Source organism: Panthera uncia (assembly GCF_023721935.1).
Source record: "Panthera uncia isolate 11264 chromosome A3 unlocalized genomic scaffold, Puncia_PCG_1.0 HiC_scaffold_11, whole genome shotgun sequence".
In the NCBI taxonomy this organism is placed as follows: domain Eukaryota; kingdom Metazoa; phylum Chordata; class Mammalia; order Carnivora; family Felidae; genus Panthera; species Panthera uncia.
The window spans coordinates 61,076,831-61,091,248 of record NW_026057578.1 but is presented as its reverse complement, the minus strand read 5'-3'; the positions used below and the strand labels follow the sequence as shown (position 1 = coordinate 61,091,248).

At 42.9% G+C, this 14,418-nt stretch overlaps 1 protein-coding gene across 4 annotated transcripts in view; it reads right to left on the bottom strand.

The window, feature by feature from the left end:
• LMAN2L (lectin, mannose binding 2 like) overlaps nucleotides 1-14,418 on the bottom strand; it is a 30,767-nt gene that overhangs the window by 2,297 nt on the left and 14,052 nt on the right. For all 4 annotated transcript variants that reach the window (XM_049651428.1, XM_049651425.1, XM_049651424.1 and 1 more), the window contains 3 exons: nucleotides 3,994-4,155; nucleotides 3,790-3,904; nucleotides 423-542 (listed from right to left, as the gene is read on the bottom strand). In XM_049651428.1, coding sequence (XP_049507385.1) covers nucleotides 423-542; nucleotides 3,790-3,904; nucleotides 3,994-4,155 — 397 coding nt within the window. The remainder of the gene's footprint in view (nucleotides 1-422; nucleotides 543-3,789; nucleotides 3,905-3,993; nucleotides 4,156-14,418) is intronic.

The following is a 14,418-nucleotide window of genomic DNA, read 5'->3' as shown; positions in this document are numbered from 1 at the left end:
GCAGCTCTGGGGCGCCTGGGTGGCTTAGTCGATTGAGCGTCTGACTTCAGCTCAGGTTATGATCTCGTAGTCCGTGGGTTCGAGCCCCATGTCTGGCTCTGTGCTGACAGCTCAGAGCCTGGAGTTTGCTTTGGATTCTGTGTCTCCCTCTCTGTCTGCCCCTCCCCCACTTGTGCTCTGTCTCTCTCTCTCTCTCTCAAAAATAAAAATAAACATAAAAAACAACAAACAAACTGAGCAACCCTGCTCATCTGTAACACAGAGACAAGTGGAATGGAAGGAGCGCCTGCTCCATGTTCTTTAGTGGAAGAGCACAGAAAGGAGACGGACCCACAAGCTGCAGGTGCAAGTCACCCCAGACCTTCCAGGTACGGTGACCTCCCTTGACCACGGGACCACTTCCCAGAATCCCCTGTGCTCACCCTCAGGCAGCTTCATGTTGTCCACTGAGGGCAGGAACACATCTCGATGCAGTTTCTCCTCTTCTGGGGTTCTCTCCACTGTCAGCTCAAACAACTTCAGGGAAATGACATCATGATTATCTAAAGGAGAAAAGCACAAGGAGGACCCAAACCACCTCAAACAGAGGTATCTTGGTACTTTCTTGGTTCAAGCTTCTGATCCACAGCTAACTAGCAATGACTTTGTTTCTTTTCGAAATTTACTTATTTTTTAAGTAATCTCTCCATGCAACATGGGGCTTGAACTCACAACACGGAGATAAGTGTCAGATGCTCTACTGACTGAGCAAGCCAGGCATCCCACTAGCAGTGATTGAGAAAAATGGTTGGAACCTGTTTTCTCATCTAAAATCAAGAATAGGGAACAGAGAGAATATTCTGTATTACTCAGGATTTAAAGTTTTTATCAACAAGCATACATTACCTATATAACTTTAAAACTTACACATAATGCAAGAATGAAAGCCCATATCATATGTGAAGCCTTGTAGTACAGTGAGGGAAGACACAGCACTATAGCTTCCCTTCCATGCAGACACACACACGCAAGACAGGAAAGGGCCTTGTGGCAGCTGATTACTAGGTCACAAGCAGGGCATAGCTACTGGCATGGCACACAGTTCCCTTCTGGACTAGGCCTAATTCTCTGCAGCTCCTTATAACTGTGACTCTGAATCTCACTAATAATTACAAGAGAAAGGATCAAGCAATTAAGGGCTCCTTTTTTTTCCTCTCTTTTTAAAGTATCATTAATAATGGGGGCACCTGGATGGCTCAGTTGTTTAAGCATCTGACTCTTGGTTTCGGCTCAAGTCATGATCTCTCAGTTCCTGATTTCGATCCCTGCATCAGGCTCTGTACTGACAGTGCAGAGGCTATTTGGGATCTCTCTCTGCTCCTCCCATTCTCCCTCTCTCTCTCAAAACAAATAAATAAACTTAAAAAAAAAGTATCATTAATAAACTCATAGATTCAAACATATTTGATGTGTTTCAATACACTGAACTTGTACAATCTTATAGGTGCTCAATGTGACCTATCTTTCTCCAGTGAGAGCCTATTCGAGTTGGCTTTTGAGTCCTTTTGCATGAACCCAGAAATGTCTGATTCTTTATTGCTTTCCTGGGAGGTTCCCAGTTTATCCATTTCCTGCCTCAGCCCTGGCATCAGCCATTTCTCCAAGAAGCTCTTGTTCTTTCCTTTTAGTATGAATTGGTATTAAGAGACCACAAATCTGAATGCTATGGGTGCTCATGGCTATTAGGGTTGGTTATTGGAGACTGGACTTCTTGCCATTTCCCTTTTTTTTTTTTTTTTCATTTTAACATATATTTTATTTAACCCAATATATCCAAAAAACTATCATTTCTACATGCAAATGATAGAAAAATTGTTGATGACATTACATTCATTTTCTAAGTCTTTGAAGTCTAGTGTGTATCCTACATTTATAGCACATGTCAGTTTGGAATCGCCCTATTTCAAGTGTCCAGTAGCCACCTACTACTATATACTACTATATACTACTATATACTTTGGTAACTTGTTGCTACTATACTGGACAGTGTTGATCTAGATCATTGTTCTAGTTGACTTCTGACATGTGTATTGGGCCCAAAGGAAACTCTGATCCTCATAATGTAACACAAGAGAAGTATATTTGCATAGGGTACTCTCTGCCCTCTCTGCTTCCAGCTGAGGAACTCCACTTTGGGGTGATAATTTGGGAACCCCTCAACCATTCCTTCCCCAAACTCTTTCCCAACTTGTGTCTTCTCAGCACATTTTGTCTTGACTTCTGGCAGAAGAGAGAAACCATATCATGTTCCCACTTTTTTCTTCCTCACACCTAGATGACATCCTTTGAACCAAGAAATTTAGAATTTTTGTATATGGGGGAAAATCCATCAATGTCTCACATACTAGGATTATTCCAATTGCAACTCTGTATGGTCCAGGCATGGTACACCAGGAAGCCTGGTGCACCATTTCTCTGTGATTCTCTCCACTCTGCCCTCTTCTGTGATCTTCATCTCCCAGCTGGTGGCAAGATGGCTGCCCCAGCTCCAGGTATCCCACCCTCCCTCCCTTCCTGAAGAAGGAAGAGGGCCATTTCTATTATTAGGGTGGCATTTACAGCTGCTTAGATTCCTATCTTTAGCAGACTCCCAGAAAGGAAAAACTAGATTTGCCTTCAATTAGAAAAATGTTTTTGCTGTCAGGAATGAGTTTAAGCCATGAAATGATAAAAAGATGGGCCAATGCTCCTCACAATGTAGGGGCATCAAAGGCTGGGGGTACTGAAATGTGTCCTTTCTCAGCCATTTTCAACAATTCACTGCATAACAAGAAGATGTCAACAAGAAAGACCTTAAGAGAAAGACATAATTTGTGTTTAGGGATATCCCACAGGCAGAGAACAGAGACTTGTTAACATAGGCATTATCACTAAACATCTAGAGCAAAGAACTCCTTAGGATAAAAATGACTCTACTTCACACTAGCTTTATTCATAATGAATTGTACTAGTCAAAAACCCCAAAAATTCAGTGCCTCACCTCTTCTCAAAAGAAGTTATGATTAAGGCTCAAGCCAAGGGAGAGAACAAACATATAAGAGGAAGTTACAAGTTGGGAACAAGTAGGAAGAAAATCCAGAGATAGAAAAGTAAAAGAACCACGCACTATTAATGCCACATAAATCAAGAACAGCTGGAGTTTCAGAGTAACTGGTCAAACCAGCTGAAGAGAGGACAAAGAATGGGGACTGAGAACAGAGTACCATGGTATGGCAAGGACGAAGCAGGTTTGAGAAGAGTAGTGCTAATGGCTTGACCGAGATGCATGGGAGGTCTGACTACAGGGTGGTAGAGCAGTGGATGGCCTGGAAACAGAAGCACCTGTGCACAGGACACATTCAGAAGTCTGAGCACAAAGGAAGATCTGGGGATGAGTTCGAAAAGGGAAGGCAGAGTCAAGGAATTCAAGGAAAAGCTTTGTTAAGAGAAGGGGCACCAGAGATATCAAAGTACAGAACTCAAAACACAGGCTTGATGAAGAGGCAAATACTACTTTGCATTAGCACCAACCATCTCCTAGAGCCAACTGGACTAGGATAACATAGGCCTGGGAGGGGTGGCGGGGGGGCGGGAGGCGGGTTAAGGATACAAAAATGTCAGAAGAGAGGCACTTCCTGGGTACTTGCTTCCCACAGTTCTGCTTGTCTGGCTTTCCCCTCTGAGAAGCCTCACCAAGGCCTGGCTATGGAGACATGACCTCACTCAGGACAAATAAAGAGTACATGGGAGACCCATGTACATAAAGAGTACCCGAGAGATCTCCAGTGATGGAGGAGGTACCAAAGTAGTAGCCCCGGGGCAGACGAACCCCTGGCACCTCAATGCAGTCCCTCCACTCATGCTTGCCATCGATGTCCATCATTATCTAGAATAAAAAGAAGAGATAAATCAGGGCCATGAAAGCAGGTGCAAGGCAGACCATACCACTAACTGGTCCAGAAAACAAGGACTCACCGTCAGATGCCTCTTGACATAGCGAATCACAAGGAAGGTGTCATAATGCAGATTGCGGACAATGGCTGTACAGCCCCCCAGCTCTGTAGGCCGCCCATCCCGCTCATGATCGTAGCTGAGGGAGCCATTGTTCACCATGGCTGAGATGTAAGGGAATACCCGCTGGGAAAGCAGGGAAGGAAAAGCAGAGGACAGTAAGGAAGTACTCTTAGGAATGCCTGTACAAATAGCAACAGAATTGCGCACATACAAGCTGAGCCCTTTCCAGCAGACCAGATGACCATTCTGCCTCATCATTAGCGGCTCCCCAAAACCCACTCTCAGATGGTCACTCAAAGGATATAGCCCAGGAAGCAACTGAACTCTGTACTTGCCTTCAGGAATCTCCTTGCTACTAATGTGGGGTGGGTCTGAAATGGCCCCTCTGGAGTCTTGACTTGAATCCTTCCAGAGATCCCTATTTGGCATTTACACATGACTCAGGACTGGTGGTTTTCTTTCTATGTATATATACCTATCTCCCCAACTTCCATGTAAACTCCTTGAAGAAAAAAATCACTTATACTTCCTTATGTGTCTCCACCTTCCATCCCTCCCAAACCCCCTTCACCCACCCCTACTCATCCCCAGGGTAAGCATTTTGCATATAGCAGATACTCTGAAAATACCTGTTTGATCAGGAAAACCTTTCCATTCTGGATAGCTCCTTTCAAATTCTCAAATCCTATAAGCATATGATGGATGCCATGTGGATTAGGACTCAGAAACAGCACTGCCAGAACCAGGCTGCCAGATGGTGTTCTCCAGCCACAACTGTTCATAGTTGAAAGACCTTCCAGCCCACTTCAGCTTCACCTACACATAACTTCTGCCAGCAATACCCTCCCACTCCCACTACCCATTTCCCACCAACTTCAGAGGCTTTCTCTCTCTCCAGTAGAGTTGTAGGAGGGAATGCTTCCTCAAAAATGATGCCCTAACTATTTAAGAACCAGCCCAGTACTGAGGCAGTGCAGAGGCAGGGTGATGAAAGGAGAGGAAACATGACACATGACACATGACACATGCCACTTCTTTGGTGACTTCCTCATTGCCCTCAACAGTCAACATGCAAGGTGGAGATGCAGTCAAAATCAGAGAATGGTGATTCAAGACAACAGCCACATGGGTGTGAACAGGGGCAAATGGTGGATGGACACGCAGGGAATAAGGGATGGCCATGGTGGGTCAAGACTGAGTACCTGGACTCCTGGAGAATATCGCCTCTTCTGGGCCTGAGAGGGTCCAGCAGGTTATTATAAAAATGAGAGAGGACACAGAAGACAGGAGACCAGGTCAGAAAGAAACAGCCATGGAAGAGCTTTGACCCAACTGTGGTGGATGAGCAAACCAATCTAAATCCCCAAACAGAAATGTAGGGTCTGTGGAGGGCATTTAGCAAGTCCTTACACCCCTCAAAATTGTGGGCAAAACTGTGCATAGAGGCTTGTTTGTTTTCTAAGGAGAGGGTCTGTTAGTATCAATCCCAAAGGGGCCCACTAGGAATACCTCTGAGGCTTTCAGAAACTTTATAATATAAACACACAGCACTACATTATGCCAGAAGGCCCCACTTATGTCTCTGAGTCAGAAGGCCAGGCCACATGTTTTGTCTGTATCCAGAAGACAGTATTTCTATAAGAAGGGGAGAGACAGGACTGACAAATAGGGCTAACTTCTTTCGAATTCAAGATGGCCTTTACTACCCAGAATCTCAGGATACAGCTGTTGCCCAAAAGACAAAAATCCTACCACTTGAGAGACAATGAAGTTAACTCTAATCCAAAGGGATCATCTACCCTCTAAGTGAGCTTTATGGACATATATTTTCCAAATAGCTATTGTCATTCTACAACATGTGGGTAAGGAAGAAGCTCCATGGAAGCATGGTGGCATGGTAGATTTAGAAAAACCCCGAGGCTTGAGGGTATTCAGCTTTGCTCTAGAAAACTGCTACGGTTCTAAGCTAGAAGCAACAAGAGGTATGTTGCTGAGCAACAAGCTCAGGCCAGGCCTGCCCTAAGGGAAGGATGTGTGAGGGTGTAGAGCCCGAAGCATTTCTTCCTCTAACACTTAGTGAGCACCTATTAGGAGCTAGGCACTGTTCCAGATACTGGGGTTCAATGGAAAACCAGACAGACTGGTATCTGCTGTCACGGAGCGGACACAGAGTAGAAGAGACAAACAATAAACAAGCAAATAAAATTATTTCATAGAGAGGGGTACCTGGCTGGCTCAGTTGGAAAAGAAGCACGCAACTCATGATCTCGGGGTCGTGAGTTTGAGCCCAAAGGTTGGGTGTAGAAGATTATTTAAATAAAACTCTTTTAAAAAATTATTTCAGAGAGGGATAATGCTATGATGAAAAATAAAAGAGGTAACAAGATAGGCTACTGAGGGAATAGCTCTCTGAGGAGATAACATCTGAGCTGAGGCCCTAGTCGTTAGAGCCACCAAAAGATCTGTAGGTGTAAGAAGCATGAGGTTGGCATATTTGGGGACTAGAAGACGCCAGTGTCTGAAACGCAGCCAGTGAGGGAGAGGTGGGTGTGAGCTGAGGCACAAGCCAGATCACGCTGGGCCTTGGAAGCCACAGTGAGGACCGTAGGGTAAGCCCCCCACTGCTCTGCTCGTATGCCACTGGTGGAATATGCACAGGACTACAGAAAGGTACAAAATGAATCAGTGGATGACTAAATTCCCCAAACTACTCTTCCACAACTATCATTTGGAACAAGGGAATTATGAGTATGTTGTCAAGCAGAGTACAGAAACGGGCTTCTGACAAGAACACTCATCACTTCAGTGAACAATTAGGGAAAAGGGAGTAACAATGCCCTGGGTAGCCCATTTATCGACCCTAGTACGCATGATCAGAAGTTTATGTTGCACCTTTCAAAAGGGTGCCTCAGACAACTGTCCTTAACTGACAGCAGCCTTCCTCTTCCCAAGGCTGGTGAGGCATCCGATTATCCAGGAATAGCCAGAGGTAAGCTGGCCCCCAGCATCACCTGCGGGAGTTTCCCAGTTGCACATACATGTGGGGCCCTCAAAGAGTCTCAGTTATAGGTCTAGAGGGGGGCACAGGCTTATGTATTTTTCAAAAAGCACCACAGACAGTTGTGATATACAACCAAGTTTAAGAAACACTGCACCAGACACAGCGCCCCACACCTTTGGAGCCAGAATCTGTCTACTTCAGCAACTCGTGACACGGCCTTCAACTTTTCACCTCATACTAGTAGTAAGTCTTTAAATGCCCTCTTATTTTCCATGCCCAGTCAGGAGTTCTTAAGTGTTCCTTGGGAAGCCACTAATTTCACACAGCAGCTCATTTTCTTTCCTTGGAAAGCAGCCTATATATAGCAAGAACCAAAGGCTGAAGAATCACTCGGACTCAAGCAGGGTGGTAGTTTCATTCCTAATTTAAGAGTCACTAAAAATTAGGCACTCCTACCTATCATCCAAATGATTATTGACTGTAGGGTGAAGGAATATTTCCAAATTTTTGTACTACGAGGACACTTCAAAAAAAAAAAAGAACCCCCTACATGGTAATTGTACCTTCAGCCTACCTTGACTGAAGGGAGACCCATGAACTTGTGGATTTATGGATCCTATGCTAAAACTCCACAGATCCCAAGCACACAAGTAGTGTAAACCACTAGACAGAAAAAGGTGCCCACACGGCCTCTGTAATCAGGGAGACCTGGGTTCTAACTGCAGTTATGCCACTCAGGGCTGTATAACCTTGGGTGGATTACATTAGCTCTTTGAGATTCCATTTCCTCCCTGTAAGCAGGCAGAATAACACAGAGCTCACAGGGCTGATCGTGAAGATACAACGAGATATGTAAAGCATTTAGTACAGTGTCTGGCATTCAGGAGGGAGTCAATAAACATTCATTTAATCAAAGACTAATGAATTTCTAGACAGAAACACTATTCACAGGTGCTCATATATAAGCACAAAGCCAGGGACACCTGGGCTCAGCTGGTTAAACGGCTGACTCTTTTTTTTTTTTTTTTTAAGCAGCTGACTCTTGATTTCAGCTCAGGTCATGCATGATCTCACAGTTTATGAGATTGAGCCTCACGTCTGGCTCTGCGCTGACAGCAGGGAACCCGCATGGGATTCTCACTCTTCCTTTCCCTCTGCCCCTTCCTGGCTCTTGTGCACACACGCTCTCTCAAAATAAATAAATAAGTTTTTAAATAAATAAATTAATTAAATAAGCACAAAGCCAAATATGCATCTTCTAGAGAAGGCCATTGGCTGCCACACACCAGTAAAATCTCCAAAAATATCTTGGGGATTAATGGGTTTGCCTTTTATGACCTACTAAACATTAAAATAGAACAACCATCTATAATAAATATTTTGAAAAGAACACCAAAAGGGGCGCCTGGGTGGCTCAGTCGGTTGAGTGACCGACTTTGGCTCAGATCATGATCTCACGGTTTTCGAGTTCAAGCCCCACGTCGGGCTCTGTGCTGACAGCTCAGAGCCTGGAGCCTGCTTCTGATTCTGTCTCCCTCTCTCTCTCTGCCCCTCCCCCACTCATGCTCTGTCTCTGTCTCAGAAATGAATAAACATTAAAAAAAAATTTTATGAAAAGAACACCAAAAGAGGGGCAACTGGGTGGCTCAGTGGGTTAAGTGTCTGACTTCAGCTCAAGTCACGACCTCACAGTTCATGAGTTCGAGCCCTGCGTCAGGCTCTGCACTAACAATGTGGAGCCTAGTTAGGATTCTTTCTCTCCCTCTCTCTCTCTACCCTCCCCCAGTTGCATGCACACCCTCTCTCTTTCAAAATAAATGTAAAAAGTCGGGGCGCCTGGGTGGCTCAGTCGGTTAAGAATCAGACTTCGGTTCAAGTCATGATCTCACAGTTAGTGAGCTCGAGCCCCGCGTCGGGCTCTGTGCTGATAGCTCAGAGCCTGGAGCCTGCTTGGCATTCTGTGTCTCCCTCTCTTTCTACCTCTCTCCCACTCACACTGTCTCTCAAAAATAAACATAAAAAAAATTTTTTTAATGTAAAAAGTTAAAAAAAAAGAACTATATATTTTCACAATAAACAATTTAGCATTTATGAAAATTCATTTCACTGTTCCTATTTGTTAGACCAGTGACACTTGTTACCAACCAATATGAGTTCATGAACCTTTAGGAGCCGCTCTCTTAGAGCAGTTTTTTCCAATCTGAGGCATCATGCAGTTGGGTAAGCTGGCCAAGTTTGCTCTCTGGAACATAGACATGAAGAAAAAGAGGGTGAGGAAGAGAGGGAGAAAACAGCCACAACCACTATTGCCAAGATGTCTGCACAATGTTCCTTGAGAATGCCAGTTAGTGGTATGAATGAGAAGAGCTAGCACTTTGGAACACTTCCTCTGTGCCACGCACTGTGCTCAGTCATGTACACACACCTATTTATTTAATCCCCACAGCTTTAAGGGGTGGGATTAGTATCCCCATTTGACTGGTAAGAAAACTTGTGTAAGTAGTAAAACCAGAATTTGAAGCCAGGTAGTCTGGCCCCAGAACACTGGCTCAGTCACTGTGCTTTCGTATATACTGTTAGAAACCAAAAAACAAAACAACAAAAACCCTAGGTCTCTAATATACCTTGAAACACAGAAATATTAGAGGATGCTTCCAGAGTTTAAAAAAGGAATGAGATGACAACTGAATAGGACAGAGAATCTGGGGTTTTCTTTTGCTACAAAGGGCATAGTGGGACAATTGGTGAAAGTTGAGTAAAGTCAGTAGATTAAAAATAGTACTGTTATCACTGCTAAGTTCCTGATTTTAGTCACTGTGCTGTGGCTGTGTAAGAGAACTCATTTGTAGGAAAAACAAGTATTTAGGATTAAGAGAGCATGACAGAAGGCAATTTACTCTTAAATAGTTCCGAAAAAAACTATACACACCTGCATGAGTGCATGCACACCCACACATAGAAAGGTAAAAGAAAAGGACAAAGCAAATGTAATGAAACGTTATTTGGGGTAATCTAGGTGAAGAACATTCCTGAATTCTTTGTTGTGTTCTTGTAACTTATCTCTAAGTCTGAAACTCTATCAAAATAAAAAATTTTTAAAGATTAATCTGAATCTAGGGGTGCCTGGATGGCTCAGTCGGTTAAACATCCGACTTCAGCTCAGGTCATGATCTCACGGTCCGTGAGATCGAGCCCTGCATCAGGCTCTGCACCGACAGCTCAGAGCCTGGAGCCTGCTTCAGATTCTGTCTCTGGCTCTCCCTCCCCCTCCCCCACTTGTGCTCTGTCTCTGTTTCTCAAGTAAATAAACATTTTTAAAAAATAGGAAAAAAAAAAAAAAACCATGTTGGGACACCTGGGTGGCTCAGTTGGTTAAGCATCTGACTCTTGATATCAGCTCAGGTCATGATCTCGGGGTTTGTGGGTTTGAGCGCTACATCCAGCTCTACACGCTACAGTGTGGAGCCTGCCTGAGATTCTCTCTCCCTCTCTCTCTCTCTTCCCCTCCCCTGCTCTCTCTTTCCTTCTCTCTCAAAAATTAATAAACTTAAAAAAATAAAAACACATTATATTAAAACCCACTGACACACACTCTGCTCAATATAATGTAATGTTTTTGTTTTTACAAAGATGTTTGTATGCTTTTTGTTTTAGCCTTTTCTGATTTTTTAAAAATCAGCTTTTATATAAAAATAAGAATTAAACAAATGCCTCTTCTACAGCATCTCCTTCCACATCCCTATTGGATCCTCCCCTCGGTTACTAGTGGAACACACTGCCGCTTCCACAGACAAACACTTTTCAGACTTTCAAAATGCTGTAAGCCACCTGTCCTTCAGGTCCTTCATCTACTTCACTTTTTACACAGGGATCTGTATGAAGAGGTGACTGGTTAGCTCAGCAATACCACCCTATTCAGTGGGTAACAAGACCAGTGAAATTCTCACTTTACTGGGCAGCATGAGAAGGTCCCTACCCTACTGCCCCCTAACTATTACTAACCTATACTACTGACTATATCCCCAAGTCTCAAAGCTTCTTAAATGGAGGACACAGAAACATGACACCTCCAAGCCGCTGCCTGCCTGGAAGAACTTCACATTCCTGAACATTATCCTTATCTCTTAAACTCATGGAATCATTTTAATCCCATGGATCTTAGTTGTGACCCCACTAGAATAAACCCAAATAACATAACTTGAGGACTTCGACAGAGCGCTCTAGAATTGGGAAACTCTTTTTTGTTTAATGTTTGGTTATTTTGAGAGAGAGACAGTGAGCAGGGGAGGAGCAGAGAGGGAGGGAGGTAGAGAATCCCAAGCAAGCTCTGTACTGTCAGCACAGAGCCCAATGTTGGGCTTAAACTCACGAACAGTAAGATCATGACCTGAGCCAAAATCAGGAGTCGGACACTTAACCGACTGAGCCACCCAGGTGCCCTAAAATCAGGAAACTTTAAACTTGAGGTATGCCCGAAACCCAAAACACTTGACTTATAACCTACCTACCCACATTACAAGTGCCAAGATTTAGAACATCGTCTAATGTGTATGCCTTAATTTCACTGCTACCCATCATTCTGATAGTATGTGACTATTTCTTGTTAATGAGAAGAGGTATCAATTTTCTAGATCTTGTCTACAGTTCTACTTTGGGGAGTCCATAAAACTCCTAAAAACATAGGCAAAATCCTACATCTCCTGCACCTTGCTATGGGCCTACCACTTGCATCATATTGTCAAAACCCAAAGAAAGGTGAAGAACTAACCCAGAGCTAAGTGTCCTCTGGAGCACTGGTTCTTGCTTTCTTCTTCCTCTTTCCCTCTTTCACTGTCTCAAAAAAGAAACATTCTCTTCTCCTCACCTCCATTCAATTCTTCCTTCAAAATTGTATGTAGAAAGCCATACATTTCTACTTCCCTTGAAAACTAGCTCTCAGTGTAGCTCAGCCTTGATGCTTAATCACATCTAGGGAACTTGCCAAAATTCCCTGGACCCCGTTTCCAAAGGAGTCTCTCTTTGAAAACACTGCCTCACCTAGGACTGAAAAAAAACCTAAGTCACATCCAAGCTGAAGGATAACAAGAGAATTTAAGGTGCTGTGGAGTTCCCTTACTGATTCAAAGATTCTTTCTGACAACAGACAGACCAAGAGGGATCAGTATCTTCATCACTTGAAAGAATGTGTTTTTTAAATGGATGGCATTGTATTATCAATTTTCTTCCTGTTTCAAAAGAGAAAAAACAGTCATCACATTAAGAAAATATGGGAAACACCTCGTAGACTAGACAAATTAGACTTCTAAGCTGGCGTGATCTCGGAAGAGCAGTGAGCTTTTCTTCCTACTCTCTACCCTGCTGTTTCTGCCTCCTGGGGTAAGACCCAAATACAAATCTCACCAGTAAGAATAAGGGCCAAGGCTCAAAGGACTGCACTTCTGTGCTCTCATTCAAGGATAGCCTCTTGTCATCATACTCTAATTTCAACTGAAGGAAGACATTCCTGCTCCAAGACTGCTACTGAGTTCCCTGCAACTTTTCACCAATATCTGGGTTCTCATGAGAAACTGATGACCATCAGCTGATGACTTCATAATGCCAAGAAAAGATCAGGTCATGTTTCAATCAATGTTTTTTAAAAATAGTGATACTAGGATATAATTCATATACCACATAATTCACCTAAAGCCTATAATTCAATGGCTTTTAGTACATTCACAGAGTTAAGGTTATGATTACCACAATCAATTTTAGGACATTTTCATCACCCCAAAAAGAAACCCCATGTCCACCAGCAGTCACTCCCCACCCCTACCGCCAGGCAACCATTCATCTACTTTCTATCTTTATAGATTTGCCTATTCTAAACATTTCATATATATGGGATCATACAATATGTGGTCTTTTGTGACTGGCTTCTTTCACTTAGCATAATGTATTCAAGTGTCATTCACATTAGAGAACCTATCAATGGTTCCTTTCTTTTTTAATGCTCAATGATATTCCATTGTATGAATATATATTGTTTACTCATTAGTTGATAAAACATTGAGTTGTAACTGTTTTTGGCTATTATGAACAATGTTGCTATGAACATTCATATAACTTTTTGTGCAGACATGATTTCAATTTCTCTTGGGTATATACACCTAGGAGTGGAATTGCTGGATGATACAAACTCTGTATTTAGACATTTGAAGAATTGCCCAACTGTTCTCCAAAACAACTGCCCCATTTACATTCCCACCAGCAATGTATGAGAGTTCCAATTATTCCACATCCTTGCCAGCACTTGTTATCCTCTGTCTTTATTTTAGCTATGACTAAATAGCCATGGGTGGGTGTTAAGTAGCATCTCATTTGGTTTTGATTTGTATGTTCCTAGTGGCTAAAGATGTTGAGCATTTTTTTATGTTTATCAACCTTTTGTATATCTTCTGTGGGGAAATACCTATTCGGGTCCTTTGGCCTTTTTTTTTTAAGATTTTATTCTCAGGGGCATCTGGGTGGCTCAGTCAGTTGAGTCTGACTTCAGCTCAGGTCATGATCTCACGGTTCGTGGGTTCAAGCTCTGCATTGGGCTCTATGCTGACAGCTCAGAGCCTGGAGCCTGCTTCAGATTTGGTGTCTTCCTCTTCTCCCTGCTCCTCCCAGCTCACACTCTGTCTGTCTCTCTCTCAAATAAAATAAAAGCATTAAAAACAAAATTTATTTTTGAGTAATCTCTACACCCAATATGGGGCTCAAATTCACAACCCCCAGATCAAGAGTCACGTGGTTCACCAACTGAGCCAGCCAGGCACCCCAGCCATTTTTTAATTAGGTTTTGTTTTTTTTGTTTTTTTACTATTGAACTATATCTAGAATATATAAAGAACAAGTCCCTTACCAGATATAGGATTTTCATTTATTTTCTCCCACTATGTGGGTTGTCTTTTCATTTTCTTGATGGTATCTTCCACAATACGAGTTTTTAATTTTAATGAAGTCCAACTCATCTATTTTTTTGTGACTTTTGTTTTCAGTGTCACATCTACAAAACCACTGCCTGATCTAAGGTCAGGAAGAATTAACCCTATGTTTTCTTCTGAGAGTTTTATAGTTTCAGTTTTTACATTCAGTTTTTCAGTTCATTTTGAATTACATTTTGTGTATAGTGTAAGATACAGGACAATTTCATTATTTTGCATGTGGATATCCAGTTGAGTTAGCACCATTTGTTCAAGGAAGTTCTTTCCCCATTGAATTGTCGTGATAGCTTAATCAAAAATCAACTGATCATAGGGGCGCCTGTGTGGCTCAGTTGGCTGAGCATCTAACTTTGGCTTAGGTCACGATCTCAGGGTTTGTGAATTTGAGCCCCACATCGGGCTTGCTGCTGTCAG